Source organism: Atractosteus spatula, chromosome 12 (assembly GCF_055471065.1).
Source record: "Atractosteus spatula isolate fAtrSpa1 chromosome 12, fAtrSpa1.hap1, whole genome shotgun sequence".
In the NCBI taxonomy this organism is placed as follows: Eukaryota; Metazoa; Chordata; class Actinopteri; order Semionotiformes; family Lepisosteidae; genus Atractosteus; species Atractosteus spatula.
The window spans coordinates 2,004,499-2,020,211 of NC_142717.1; the positions used below are offsets into that span (position 1 = coordinate 2,004,499).

The 15,713-nt window shown below is 38.6% G+C and overlaps 1 protein-coding gene across 1 annotated transcript in view; it reads right to left on the reverse strand.

The window, feature by feature from the left end:
• col6a4a (collagen, type VI, alpha 4a) overlaps positions 1 to 15,713 on the reverse strand; it is a 52,795-nt gene that overhangs the window by 9,562 nt on the left and 27,520 nt on the right. The window contains exons 17-31 of the mRNA XM_088929653.1: positions 14,366 to 14,437; positions 13,788 to 13,814; positions 12,039 to 12,083; positions 11,532 to 11,585; positions 7,949 to 8,011; positions 6,730 to 6,795; positions 5,341 to 5,394; positions 4,576 to 4,611; positions 3,974 to 4,036; positions 3,285 to 3,347; positions 2,717 to 2,779; positions 1,487 to 1,549; positions 841 to 891; positions 410 to 445; positions 34 to 96 (exon numbers count right to left, since the gene is read on the reverse strand). Coding sequence (XP_088785779.1) covers positions 34 to 96; positions 410 to 445; positions 841 to 891; positions 1,487 to 1,549; positions 2,717 to 2,779; positions 3,285 to 3,347; positions 3,974 to 4,036; positions 4,576 to 4,611; positions 5,341 to 5,394; positions 6,730 to 6,795; positions 7,949 to 8,011; positions 11,532 to 11,585; positions 12,039 to 12,083; positions 13,788 to 13,814; positions 14,366 to 14,437 — 819 coding nt within the window. The remainder of the gene's footprint in view (positions 1 to 33; positions 97 to 409; positions 446 to 840; positions 892 to 1,486; positions 1,550 to 2,716; positions 2,780 to 3,284; positions 3,348 to 3,973; positions 4,037 to 4,575; positions 4,612 to 5,340; positions 5,395 to 6,729; positions 6,796 to 7,948; positions 8,012 to 11,531; positions 11,586 to 12,038; positions 12,084 to 13,787; positions 13,815 to 14,365; positions 14,438 to 15,713) is intronic.

Below are 15,713 nucleotides of genomic sequence, written 5' to 3' on the forward strand. Positions count from 1 at the left end.
CCATTCTGTTAAATGCTCATCAAAGTCCCTCACCCTTCTTCCACGAATCCCTTTGGGACCTCTACTGCCAGGGGTCCCAAGGTCTCCTTCTTCTCCCTTAAAGCCAAATGGGGGCACATTTATGAAACACACGTTGTTTCAGACTGAATGTACACTTATTAGTTACCCTCCCTTCTACTGTACTTTGATATTTAAAAATATATTCCTACGTAAATTCGTTTTTTAATTTCAGTAGGGCGGTTAGAATCCAATGAATGAGATAGGGGGTCGAATGTACAGTATACGAGGTTATTTTGCAGAACAGCAAACTGGCGGTAAGTTCAAGGCTGATGAGGCCTCCCTCACTTTCGTGAGGAATGAGCCAGGGATATGATGATAAAATGTGGTTCAAGGTATAAAAGCTACTTACCTGAGGCCCAGGGTAACCTGGAAAACCTGATTCTCCCTGAAAAAAAAGTAAGCAAAGATCTGTGAAGATCTTGTCTTCTCTTATACATTTGAATAGGCCTATTGGTGTTGTTAGAGATTCTTTTATTAGTAGTTTATTTTATTGCCATTTCAAGATTTTCTGTAGGGAGAGCATTACTCCGAGTTTTGCCATATTAGTCTCAAATTGCTAAGGCTGGTCAAAATCACTATATTTAGGTAGGAAATAAAAATAGTCTGTCCTATACTGAAGCAGGCTATACAGACCTTCTCTCAACAAAAAGTGGTCAGTGCATGACGTGATATGGAACAAATACATGTCAATGCTTTTAGTCCTTTATAGGTCTGCTAGGTTTTTCATAACATCTATACTGTGTATAGCATTTCATGCAAAATCAATAGGGAAATCTTCACCTTTTCTCCTTTCTGTCCAGGTGATCCATACCCATCTCTGCCATCGATTCCCTGTTTTACAAACAAAAAATATTACATCTTCTAAAAAAACGTTCTGTGTTTTATTATCATAATAATAATTGTCTGTACTGGTCCTCTGTGTATATGAGATACAGTACATCATGTTTTAGCACTTTCTTTCATTGCTAATATACTGTATATAGACAAATGAGTGGGTAAAAAATGTTATATATTTTTTAATTTAAATATATTTCCATATATTTTCAACAATGAAAGAAATGGCACTGTAGGTATATTTTCATGTAAAGAAAATAGAGGTAAAAAGAGCAGAGAAAACACAAATTTAGAAAAAAATAAGAAAATGCTTGCTTATAAATTTTAAGGCACATTGTCCATGCTTAATATTTTAAACATTTACTCTGTTACCAATACTGTGCACTGACATTTGTATTGGTTATGATAACTGTGTGATGCTCCCAACGCAAATATTTTTAAAAAAAATAGACACTTGATATAGAAATCTAGGTTTGCAGTAGTCCACATCTTCCTGTGCTGAATGAAGATACCAATGCAAAACAGAAACACATAAATAGGGTTTTCTTTTTGATCAAGACTTCTAAGTTCAAGGGAGCAAAAAGGATCTTACTGGCAGTCCCCTGGGTCCATTTGGCCCAACCAACCCTTTGACTCCAGGGTCTCCCAGCTGACCCTGAAACACAACGACAAACATGAGCATGAGTCTGATTTTGTGTCCTGCTCATTATACTCTCCAGAATAAACAATCCGAGACAATCCCCTGGTGGAATGCAAGTGTTGTGTCAATAAATGAGCTCGAAATAACTGTGTTGAGCACAGGTCACTCCGATGAGCTCAACCTGAAGAATGTCCAATGATATACTTCACAGATATTATTACGTGTTTTTTTCAAGCAGCTTACTTTTCTTTCAACTTTGAGATAAAATTTTGCTCTTTGATGAGGGACATACATTGGTCTCGTAAAAAAACAAACAAAAAAGTCTAAATCTAGTGCTTAACTGTGTTGTTGTAACCAAACTGCGCTGCACATTGCCACCTGCTGACAGGTTCCTCCTAAACTTCAGATTTTCTAAAACAGTGCAGGTAGATTGACAGTAATTTCAATCTCATTAGGCACTATTTCAGCACCATTTCACCAGAATGGTATATCTTCTTGATCGATTCTAAAGTGATTGAGGAGATCTAGAGCTTCAGAAAAACTCCCTGGACATCCTAAGATTAATGCCGTTGCTGTTGCGGAGCATCTCCAGTGGTGCATCAAAGAATAATTCATGATTGCTATCCGGTTAACCAGCCAAGTTTGTTTTCAAATGCAACCTTCATTGTCAGTGGGCAAATCAACGCATCCACTGGGTGCTTCCATGAGCTTCCATGCTTCTTTGCCAGAAAAATGCCAGTGATGTGCTTTTCAAAGGCAAATCTCAACCCTAGCATTAAGTGAGCAGGAGATCAACAGAGCACTCCTCAGAAAGGTTTCATGTTGTAGATAAGACCACCAAAGTCTTGGCGGAGACTGAACTTTCATGTACATTGAAGATCTATAATCCCACAGAGTAAGGGTCTCAACCCAGGGTCACGTTCAAAAGCAGATAAAATTCTAATCATTACTGTACCTATTTCTATTTTTCTTAAAGTAAAAAGTTCTTCTTTTATAACCCTTTCAGCTGATCCTAATCTCAATGGAACTTTCTGCCTCAATACAACCAATTGCTTAAATATTTCTTAATTCAGCGGCCAGCTAGGAAAATTACATTCATGTCCTGCAAACTTTGTTGGGGTTTGGTGGGTTAAGTCTGCATAAATAGTGAATGTTCTTGTGAATATGTTCAGATTTTCTTACCTTCTGTCCCTTTGGACCTTCATTTCCAACAGATCCTTTTGGACCCTGGAAGCCCAGTTCCCCCTGAAAAAAATAAGAGTTTAATATTAAATCCATGGTTTTAACATCTCCATATTAAACATGGAGGGAATTGCATCCTAAAATATAAAAAATAATAAATAAAAAATATTTGTGATTGTTACTTCATCCATTGCACTCTCTTTCAGAGACGCTCCAGCCCTGTTTGTGGGTGTTTCTTGTCAGACTATAAGCACAATTTTACATCGACTGACTAATGCGCAGGAAAGTGATGAATATGGGCAAAAACCTAAATCTGATTTAGGTACAGTCAATGTCTTGACTGATACATTAGTGATTAATTCAAATACCCTCTAATATGGACCCAGTTATAAAAATGTTATTAAAAATGACTACAAGATCCAGCAGATGGAAATGCCTGTTGTAAAACATTACCTGGGCAATGTAGAAATTCTGAATGCTTTAAGTGAGTCCAGATGATTCCGGTTCCCATAAGAAAGAGTGAGAGCTGAGCACCAGGTGTGGGTGTGGTGTCAGTCTGGACAGTTACCTGACGCCCAGGTAGACCAAGAGTGCCAGGAGGCCCTGGAAGTCCACGTGTTCCCCTCTCTCCCTACATTAAGAAAATACATGAATAAAATCACACAAAAACCTGCACAACTGTAAATTTAGTACATCATTCCTAGCAGACATCCCAGTGCGGTGCTCATTTCAAGAAGAATAAAATTAAGAAGATTGTTGTTGTCTAATATTTTGTCTAATAAATCAATATTTTATTATCCCTAATGTTGACCTGTAGCCTTAATTTTCTTCTGAACAGAAAACAGACATTTATTTTCTTTCATTGCAAATTAAAAGTCATAACCATGTGTCACGCCTGGCCAGCCTGAACAACGGCATTAGGAATAACATTGTAAATTCAATACAGTTTTAACAATTCAGTTATATTCACCACTTTACTTTCTATAGCGCATCAAAACATCACAGCAGACGGTGCTTTTAGAAATGTAGTTTTTATTACTAATGTAGGTTTACATGTCAGGTTTTACAGTATGTTTTTTGGAGTTGTCTCAGTTGGAAATTAAGCACATTCTCAGCTTATTTATCTGCAGAAGACTTAGAGCAAATGAACCTTTTATTCAGAGGAGACTCTTCACAGATCTTTAGGAGGAGTTCAGGATATTTTTTTGTTTGCCACATAGTTACTGATGAAACAGCTGGCAAAGAGTGACCCCTCACCTGAGGACCGCTTGCTCCGGGATCTCCACGCAGCCCTGGTGTGCCCGGCTCCCCTCGTTCTCCCTGAAAGAGATGCAGAGAGAAGCCTTGATCTTCCTCTGGGAAAGTGCCAAAGTGCAAAGGAAACACTATTGTTCACTGCGTCAGCGGAGCTGACATATAGTGACTGTTTCTGAGCTGCTTTCTAACAAGAGACACTGCCTATGAGTTATGAAGTCAATAATAAGGTATGGTATTTTAAAGACAGGTTCAGTACCTGCCCTGCCACACTGAAAAACATTGCAGCTGATGTTGACAAGCGGTTACAGTAGATCCTCAGGACACATTCAGCTCCTTGACTATTGACTTTATATCATGGCTATGCCTCTAATCCACCTTAAATCATAGTACCCAATAGCAGGGCAGTCGAGTGGTCATAAAATGACCGAATTTTTCATGATAAGGCCCACCTTTTGAAATGCTGAGTCAGATCTTTCTAAGCACTTTCGAGTTTTCAATTTTCCTTCATGTCATCAATTACAAACACAACAGGTAAAAATCCATTGCCAAGGATATGGCATTCTGTAAGTACTGCCAACAGGCCAAGCAAAGAATTACTCTACCTTCGGCCCAGGGGCACCCCGTCGGCCTTGAGGACCCTACAGCAAAAATGATTAATATAGTTACTTATCATCATGGTCACTGTCATCATTATGGTCATTATCATCATTATGGTCATTATCATCGTCATCATGGTCACTGTCATCATTATGGTCATCGACATCATTATGATCATTGTGATCACCTTCGTCATCATGGTCACTGTCATTATCATCATGATCATTGTCATCATCATCGTCAACATTATGGTCATTATCATCATTTTCATGGTCACTGTCATCATTATGGTCATTGTCATCATCATTATGGTCATCGTTATCATTATGGTTATTGTCATTGTCATCATGGTCATTATCATCATCATCGTCGTCACTGTCAACATCATCATCATCATGGTCATTGTTGTTATTGTCATCGATGTCACCCTCATTGTTGTCATCGTCATTGTCTTCGTCATCAGCAGCAGCATCATTATTATCATCATAATCATCATGGTCATCATCATCATCATCATCATCTTTGTCATCATGCATGGTCGAAGGCCAATGGTCTCAGCTGCCCAAACAGACATGTATATAAAAGTCTACCTTCAATGCTAGTGAAATGTCCAATAACGACATTAAACCTAGACTTAATAAATAATAACTTTATTACCCTACTAAATTAACCTTTAAACAATCCAGAAACAATGCACATTTGCTGAGTTTACAGTCCAGGTCAGTATTGCAAGACAATGGAGGAGTTAATTAGCAAACAAGACCCCTCACTCTTTTTCCATCCACACCAGCATCGCCGGGTATGCCATCTTCTCCCGCATCGCCCTGTGGAGCACAGACAAGAAGAACAGGGGCACCTCTTGAGGGAGCTGGAGGTCACTTGGGAAAATGTTAAAACGTTCTCACTGAAGTCACCACCCCCGCCAAAAAAAACCACAGCTATTGGTTGATTTTAATTGAATAATTGGATCTGCGTTCTTCAGCTCGGGTCGTTAATATTCACCTAACATTGATGAACCACAATCTCTCTTGTTCTCTTGTTCTCAATGGGCTCCACAATTGATAAAATAGACTGTTTTTTGGAAGTACCACTTGTACGCAATGTCTTCTAACCCATAACAGTATATACAGGACCTAGTACTTTTATTTCCCCAAATTAAATCCCATAATCCACCTTAAATCCAGATGGAACCTCATTTCAACTTTCTACCCATGAGCACAAAGCACCGACTGGCCTCTTTTCACCATGTAAGCTACTGCATTTCAGAGGTGTTCACTTGCCATTGAGGTTCACTGGGCTGATTACAGGAAACCTGAGAGCTTCCTGTGAGGTAGATATCAGTAATTGTATCTGTACCCACCCTCCGCTAGTTCCTTGCCAAATTCAACAAAGAAGCCCAGAGCTGTGCAGTGTACTCTTTTACTGTTTCACACAAGGTACTGGAGGTCAATGAGTTCATTGAAAAAGAGTCTAAATTACTTAAAGCAACTTGGTTCGTGACACATTTTAAGAGCTTACTTCATACCTGTACACTCGGAAAACAATTCCTGTTTCTCTTTCTGGCTGGAAAATATCTAATAGGGTTTGTCTACCTCTTTATATTAGAACACACCCCAATAGTCACCCAAGGGCAATTTCTGCCTGGAAAGGATGTACCCTTAATAAACTTGTACAGGCCTGGTAGGGTCTTGAATTAAAGAGAACCCCTTGGGCATCAAGTGTGAACCTTCAGATTTTTTTAAATGTCTTACTCAGTACACATATTAGAATAAAACAGCCTAAACAAAAACAGAAAAAAACAATGAATGCATCTTATTAGTAGGAGGTTGCAGGCGTAAAACAAAATGAAAACCTTGCTTTTGCTCTTTAATATTCTTTTCAGACCTCTTCTCCTTCGTCCAATGTTTCGCATTTGCCTTGTAAAATTATCGGTCACATGTCGACACATATGGTGGCATTTCTTTTTCTTAATTTAGACTTATTTTTTAGCTACACACGCCATCATTATCGTGGGGTTACTGCTCTAAACTGACTAACTGAGACTTTCAATATTATATCTTTTGAAGCTGTGGTTTTTCCAGAAACTGTTTTCCTCTGTGGAACAAACACAGATAAACCGCACTCCAGCGATCTGATGGGCTGAAGTTCTGTACACATACCTGTATGCCAGGGTTTCCTTTCTCTCCCTTCGGTCCACGAATGTTATTGTCTGTACCTGAGTCTCCCTGAAACACAGACAAAGCACATCAGAAACCTGGCGTGAAGAGCCAGGAAGCACACAAACGCACAAACAGTTACACAGACAATAAATAATTAATACAGTAAAAGCATTCCAGACAGAATAGCTATAAGTCCATGAGTTACAGTAAAGGTTATTCTTCTTACAAGCAGTTTTACTCAGACATGTTTGAGATAATAAGAGGAGTAATGCCTGAAGGAGCTATATCACAAAAATAACACTGTGATGAAAATATTGATAGCAATAAAAGTTATCATATTCAGAATTTTGTGTTTATTCTAAAACATCTTTTCAAAGTTTGTTAGACATTTTATTTTCACTGGTTTAGACAGTACTAATATCTCCTTTGTTCTATCTGCAGTTCAATGTACAATTGTGTACAATGTACAATGTGAGTACAGTATCTGGCATTACTGGCATTACTCATGTCAGCCATTAAGTCATTTTATAATCTGGCTGCTCAATGCACGTCATATTAATCTGAAAGCAAATAATGGAAAAGTGCAAAATGCCTGCGATTTTATTTAAGCTCCTGATGTCCGATTCTGTATTTTGAAACACTTCCAAAAGTTCTAAAACTTCAACGGCATCTACAGTATGTAATTAAGAATAGTTTTGAAGAAAACATATACTGTAAATACTATAATTAAAAATTATTAAACATGAAGATTCAAATAACAAAGAAATTTCAATCTCCTAAAACGGCTGAAGTAAATGAAGATTATTATTCCTCAGAAGTTAAATCATCTTTCAGGTTGAGACAACTGTGTTGCCTAATCACACCCATATGCACATTCCTCTGATCAAGTGCCAGTAACAATCAACAACATCTCAGGCAAGAGCTTAGCTCCTTAGCTACACACTGAATGGGAGTCTTTCCATTCTCTCCACTTCGATCTGTTTGATTTTTAGCAATTTCCATTAACTAAAATAACAGGTAGAAGCAAAGTTTGTGGCATAACTAACAAACATCTGGCATTTGTTTAGAGGAAGGTTAATCTAATGGTGTAAAAGCATCTTAAAAAACTTCTTGAAAATTGAGAAATGTCATTATTTCTGTGGGTTACTTTTTCGAAGTATTTTTGACTGCGTGTGTCTACGATTGACAAAACTCAACACTGCAGACTTGAGTCGCTTACAGGGTCTCCTCTAAGGCCAGGCTGCCCTCTCTCTCCGGGTTCCCCTCTCACTCCACTTCTACCCTAAAAACAACAGACAATTAAACCATCAAAGCTTTGAGCCATTCCCAGAGTACTGAAGAGATGTGATCTAGACATGAGCACATACCGTATGCTTAATGGACTCTTTTCATACAGTCCCACCTAGGGTACTTTATGACCCTCTATTTATTGAACTAATTATATACAGCAGTACTTCACAAAAAATAGTCCACTCTATCCATTTCACAATGCTATAAAGCAGAACCATCTAAACAGACATCTCAGTGACAGCACAATCTTAAAATACAGCACAATCTTGAAGGTTTTCCTTGCAAGATACACATTTTAACTACATACTGTATGAACTGTATATGCCCCTTTCATTTTTTCAAACTTATTTGTCATGCTGATGAGCCTACTGTAAGAAAGGCCAAAACAGCTGTCGGTGGTTGCTTACTCTGATTTTCTGTATACAAAACCATAATCAGAAATGTGTTTAAATGGTTCTGCTTCCAGCAATTGTGAAAACATACCAGCAAATCAATATCCATTCTCATACTTTCTAGCAGCTGCTTGCTTTACAAAACATATCCCTGAAAGGTGTAACATAGGGTATACAGTAAATACACAAATGCACAAACATAATGACGATAACATAATGAACATAATGAAGAATATACCTTCTTCTTGTTTCTGCAATATAGTAGAGAACCACAGAAAGATGAGTGTACATAGAAAGACAAAACCACCTCTGTATCAGCTTAATGACATGTAACAGGTAAATTAATCTTCACTTGTTTCTTAGTAACATACAGTGAGTTATGGACTTTACTTCAAAGTAACTCTCTTCTCTGTTTTGAGCAGATTCTGAGCAGATTAAAGCCGCAGTAGATACCGTATGTGACGTATTCCAAAGGGAAAAGGGGAGGGAAAAGACCCCGTGCGGAGTCTGAGAGAGAAAACTGAATCCCAAGGCGAACGGAATCCAAATCGTGAGGCTAGAGCGAGGTCGGAGATCAGAAGCGGTAGGTCAGAAATCCAGCGGGGTCACAAGAACAGACGAGGAGTCGGAGTACGTCACGAACCGGAGACGTAGCTCAGGCTGAGGAAACCTCAACAGTGAGCGAGGAGGAGTTGCAGGGTGGGAGTTTAGATAGACAGGGTGAGTGAAGTTAATTAGCGAGTGACACAGCTTGCAGATGAGAGCAGGCCATTCAGCACCTCTGGCATATATACACGCTATTCGGATTGTGGGAGGATCTAGCGATGGGGATGGAAGACAGGGGGTCCATGCACAGCACCAAGGTGTTTTTTTTCTACAGCCAACCAAATCTATTTCCGCCGCTGTGAGAGGCCAAAGTCGTCAGTTTAGTAGAAGCACTCGGGGAAGAGTGGGGGCATATTTTTTTTCTTAGAGCAGTGGATGAAGCAGGAGAAAGCTGTTTCTGAAACATAATCACAGCTGGACATTCTAAAAACATGTGTTTAAAGGTGCCTACAAGGCCTCCTGGATAAGAAGGGACCAGGGCCAGCCTCATCAGACGGTGAAGACTGGGTCAGGGTTAAGCATAGTCCTTGAAGAAAACTCAACTGAATCGTTCAATGGTTAGGATTTTTGGAAGCTAAACTTATTATAGATGTATCGTACTGTGAAAATTCTGCATCTGTAACATTCAGATCCCCATTCCAAATACTGACATTTGCTGAAAGTTTGTAAGTCTCTAGCAAAAAAACATTAAGAAAGGAAGCATGTCCCTTTCTTTTCCCCCAGAAATCCCACGGATTCTGCATTAGCTGTGCAGCTCTCTATGGCCCCTGGGGATACCATGAGCACACATTCCAAAACAGAGACAAAAGTAAAAAGAGTGCCTTGTACTTTATGGATGCAAGCCTTGGAACGAGCAAATAAGATCCTAAATAGTATTGGCTAGAATGTGAATCCCTTCGTCTCTCCAAAATGTGGAAGAGAGAAGGGAAATACCTGTAAGGCGTTGATCATAGCAGAAAATGAGAGAATGGAAAAGCCATGTTTTACAGTATGAGTCTTTCAACAAAATTCCAAATCATAATTAAGGATGTAATTATAGGTCTGAAATGCAATATGCGCTGTCTAAGGGGAACATCAGTATAAATCTATATTTGAGAAATTAGGTTTTGTTTAAGTGGATGCCAAAATACATGAGTGACAGGGTTAATCCAAACACTGTTTGCAAAACAGTGAAGCTAAGAAATATATTTAAAGGTCTGGCAAGCCTCGGCACCCTACGGATCTTTCATGTGGTATCATGGGAAATGCAATATGCTGTGGTGTGACTTAAATATGCATTTAGAAGTGCCAGTACGGAATCTGTCCCAATACCCTTAAAGGATGAGAAACAGGAATCACAGAACTGAAAAAAATCAGGCGCGTTCATTTTTATTATGGAGACACGAGCCCTAAGAAAGTTGGAATATCGAAAGTGTTTACCCGATGGCACAACTGAAGAAATTCCTGATGGCAAACTAAAGATTTTTTCCATTACAAAATTTAAGGGCAGTAAGGATGACTTGGACAAGTGTTTTGGATACCGGTTGAGGCAGGCAGGAACTGGGAGGTACTGTCTATGCAAATCATCAACCTTTTCCACAGTAAAGTCTTGCTGTGCTGGACATGAAATCCACATACTAATTCTTTTCTCGGGAATATGATAGGAGTATTCAGTTCCCTCTGGACAGCCCACTATGAAGACATATGGGAGATTTTCCAGCTCGACCACCAATGTAGTCACTATGCGAACACACTACGTATATATTGCTTTGATCCAGTTTCAAGATTAATAGTTTCCCACTGGCACATATCTAAGTCTGCAGCCATTAAAAGCAATCTGTTGGCTCACTGCTGCCATCACAACTATTGAATGTTCCAGCAGAATGGCCATTTTAGACAGTTCTGGAGAAGCAGATCTTTTCAGTTTCTTCTTAATTGGGAATGAAGTGGGAGAATTAACGGTTTTCACATCCTAGCTGCCTTGGATAGATTATAAGTTTGTATCTCTGAAAAATTGTTCTGAGGTTCTCTTCAGAAACCTGACCTACAGCTTGACCTACTCATTTGAAAAAATACAAAGTGCAGTTCCTGATGTTTTGAAAAACATGCTAATATATCTCCCTGAGGTAAAGATGAAGAGGGGTGGATGCTCAGTATGGTACCTGCATTTGGCTCATATTAATGATTGCATGATTGGCATGAGCCATAAGAATACAAGAACTGGAAAAAATTATAACAAGCAAAAAAGTGGGATAATTTTCAGCGTCAAAGTTTACTACAATGCATGAAAGGACTTTGGACCTCACTGGGAGAATTCAGAAAGCCACTCTTTTAAACACTGCGTTGTTTGAGTCTGGAACTACCCAACCATGTTGAAGATTAACCTCAGAAATGGCTAAATGAGATCCTCAGGTCAATAATCAGCAACCAAAACAGCTAGACAGGAAAAATGACCTCCTTTCATTTGTAACCATTCTCCATGTTCTTATGTTCACCAACTTTTTGCCAGAAAGCATAAAAATAACATGTCTTTACTGGGCTGCCTGGATCTCCTCTCTCTCCCAGTGCTCCCGGTAATCCAGCCATTCCCTGTTGGAACAAGATGGAAATCAGCACTAATTTCTCAGGGAAATAATAAATGTAATATCGAGTCACCTGTTAATACAACTATCCTTACTTGACAAAATTATTTTTCTTAGTGTACAATACAAACTTTGCCTGGACACTGAGGAAACAACTTTAAAACTTCTAAAGATTCAGAGAATTGAACACAAGCAGTCATGCACATACTTTACTATTTGGGCATTACTTTATAATGTTAACACTGCTATGTTTCTAAGATATACTATTGATTCACATTGGATGAATCACATTTATGAATAAAGAAAGCCAATGTTACGCTTACAACAAATCTAACTGAACCAAAAAAATCACACAAGCAACTTAATGCACAGGCAAATACACTCATACAGTATGTTAATACACACACAGCAAAGGACACTTATTTAACATATCTTAGAGTGTTTAGAAAGAAGTAATTACCTGTTCACCATCAACTCCATCAATTCCATGATCCCCATCTTCTCCCTGTTTGAAGACATATTTCAGGAGCTCAAATATGTTCAAATATGTTTTCATATTTTCACCTGGCATGCTGGTCTCCTTCCGTAAACATGCTGGCTAGAATAATCAGTGTCTGATTTGTTCCAGTGTATGTATGTTTGCCCTACGACAGACTGGCATCACCGTTAATTGGTGCTGCCAGGTTAGCTTGTAATTTGTGCAACACCTTCTACAATTAAACGACTGCCTGATAATGTTTGTATGAATGGATTCACACATTGTAAACTTCGTCCCTCATCTTTCTTCTGTCTCAGTGTTCGCTATCACTGTACTCCCATCTAAAATAAGGCACTAGACTATTCTGCCCCATTGCTCAGCATCATTTCACTAAACTAGCCACTCTTAAGCTCAGTTTTCCTTGCTCTTTCCAGCTAATCATTCTTCCCCAACTACCATTCACTCTCTTTCTACTCCATCTGTACAGGCAGATCCTATTTGGCCAGAGACATGGCCTTATCCTCATTACTGTCTGCTTGCACCTCTGACACAGCAGCAGACAGTCTGTTGTTCTTTCTCCCAAATTTTTTGACTCCTCCACTGGCAGTCTAGCCCAGGAGGACTCCGGGCTCCAGCTATGGTAAACTCCTCACCTTGCTCTTATCTGTCGAGAAATGATACACTGCTACCTTGCCAGGCAGGGTATTGGCATTGGTTAGCACCAGGCACTGCCATACTCTGACAGATACAAACACCTCCCATCAGTCCCGATCCATTGAGTCTGGCCAGTCCCACAGGCCAGTAAGCCAGCTCAACCCATTGCTCCCGAGATCTACTAAGACCTCCCACTCGCTCTCCTCCCTTCTATGCTAGAGCTAAGACACAAAACCAAACACCCTTTTCCTCTTATACAGTCTTCTATTAAGTCAAGGGAACGTCCAGTTCCACACAAAGCTTCTCCTATCTGCTCCTCTCCCTCCTGTGGACTCTCCCTCCCTCTAGAGCCAATTATTCAATTAGAACAGGTGTGTCTCGTTTTCACCCGATTTTCTCTTATGTACAGGTGCCTTTCTTCCAAAGCCACCTCTCACAATCTCTCATAGTGGTCTCTCTATTTATCTACTGTAATAATTTTCTCTCCTTTTTTTCCTATCCTAACACCCTCCAGGTCAGAGATATTTAATGTTCCTTTATTTTCTCTTGGCATTAAAAGAGTTAATGCCTTATCCGTTACAAGGTTTATTTTATACAAGATGTATTGTTGTAATTCCAGTAACTTTAGTACAGATGTTGCCGATATCAAAGTAAATGTATCAAGGCTTAAAATTCAGCTACATTTGTTATTTGTCCAGTCCTCCCATCTAATGGTGCAAAAGTGAAACTGTAGTTGAACAGACACCATCAGTGTTAAAGAATGTAAAAAGGGAAAGCAAGAGGAACATCACCCTTGAATTTCTCTAGCGTCCTTTATCTTTGCTTTAGAGACATGGCTCTGTTTAAATTTCTTTTTATTGCAAGGTAAGAAAGGTTTTTCTTTGCATTCTTAAATTAAGTTTGGTTATTTTAGTAAAGAAAGTATATGAGAGTATGGAATAGGTATTACAGTCCTTGAAGCCGATACTTTGATTTCTTTTAAAGAAACAGCTGGATAAGATTCTTGAGTTAATTAAGTACCAAACAGTCAAGACAGTCTAGAATTCTAAAATGAGGGTTTCAGCCTCTTATACTCACCCGGTTGCCTCTGTAACCTCTTGGTCCCTGTTAAAAAAACAAGAAAAATTCAGTATTTGCCTTCATGTATTAAAACAATGCAAAAACTCCACCTCTTTTATTTATAATTTATATGAGATTTACTGTATATGTAGCATATGATACAGAAATGTTCCTTAAGGGAAAGTATATATTGTATATACCGTGCTGTACATACTATATGTATGTTCTTGTAATTAATGTGATGACACTCAGTTTACAATTGCAAATACCTACTCTCTGTCGTTTCTTATTGCATGTCCTGCCTTCCTGAATTCTGACCATGCTGAGTAAACCCTCTTTTGCTCGGGGTAGCTGTTCTTTTTCATGTGAACCCTAACCTGGCTTCTCGTTATCTCACATTTTGACGTGCAGAGATCTTACACACCGCGGTTCGGTTCGGTTCGGGTCAGAGGGATTGACAAATAAGATTCAGAGTTCAAACAGCAAAAAAAGTCATAGTGCAGTAATTCTTGTCTGCCAGTTCCATAGAACCACAAACACTAAGGTTTCTATTAGCCAGACTGTTGGTACTTCAGTCAAAAATTGGCAAATCTTACCTTTATGCCTCTTTTCCCAGGACATCCCTCAATACCCTGTGTGCCGTTTAACCCAGGAGAACCTCTCTCTCCCTGTAAAACAAGCACGTTCCTGCCGTCAAAGGCTAGATCTGAAAATCCCATATTATTTTTTTTGTCAGTGGAGCAAATATTGTAACAACATTTCAGTAATGAATTACTGTACATTTGCAACATGCTGTGAAAATAGGAAAAATTCCATGGTTATATTTTAACCCATTTGATAAGATAAAAGTTCATCCTGACTATTTTCTAGTACAAAACATAGCCATTAATCCTTGTAGATTTGTAAAGAGGAACAAATGATGTTAATAACAAGAACACGGTATCTTTCTTAGACTTGATTGGTAAATGTGGTGGATTACCCATGCAATCGTATTGACTAGAAATAGGTTGACTTGAGTTATTCTGATCCTGTTTTGGAATGTTCTCATCAAGATTAAATTACATGATTTGTTTCTTCTTCCCCAAACTGTTATAATATCACAAAACACAAGTGCAGATTTTAAGAAAATGATTGAGGTTAATACATACTGTATATGAAATGCCTGATTTTGATTAAGATACCTAAGACATTTAGCACAGACATAAATATTTATCTCATTAATAATAAGTACTGTACAAGTACTGTATGTGATTCCAGATGATGCACTGAAAGATGTGTGTAGAAGGATTGGCAAATGGAGTACAAGCTGTAATGGAAATTGAAAATGATTTAGATAGATTTGAAGGCTGGGGGAAATAAGTGCACAGTGTTACATGCAGGAGACAAAAACTTGAAATTGGAAACACTGAGCTTGAAGAAACGTTTAGTGAAAAAGATGTAGGTGTTTTATTCTTCAAGACAGTGCATGGAAAGGAAACAAAATGTTATGATATATATACAGTAGAGAGCACCACAGAATTTAAAGCAAGGCTTGTTTTGTTAAAATTATACAATTCACTGTTAAGACCAGATTTAGATTTAATTGTGTACACTTTTGATTGAACCATGATATTAAATAAAATATAGACAACAGATGAGCAACCAAATACATTCCTGTGCTTAAAAGAATGTCTGACACAATCCTGACAGGATAAAAAGTAATATTTTAGCCTCAAACAGACAAGACTACAAGACCTGATTCAAGTATTCAAAAGGTATTCAAAGGTATCCTTCTGGACTTCAGAATAGACAGTGTAACATTAACCAGAGGAAGCACATGGAAACTGGTGAATTAGAACTGAGAACTGAGAGTTGTGGAGAAACTACCCAGCTATGCTGCTGAAGAGGATACCCCGACCTCTTTCACAAATCAACTGCACGAGACCATCAGATCTGCTCAAAATC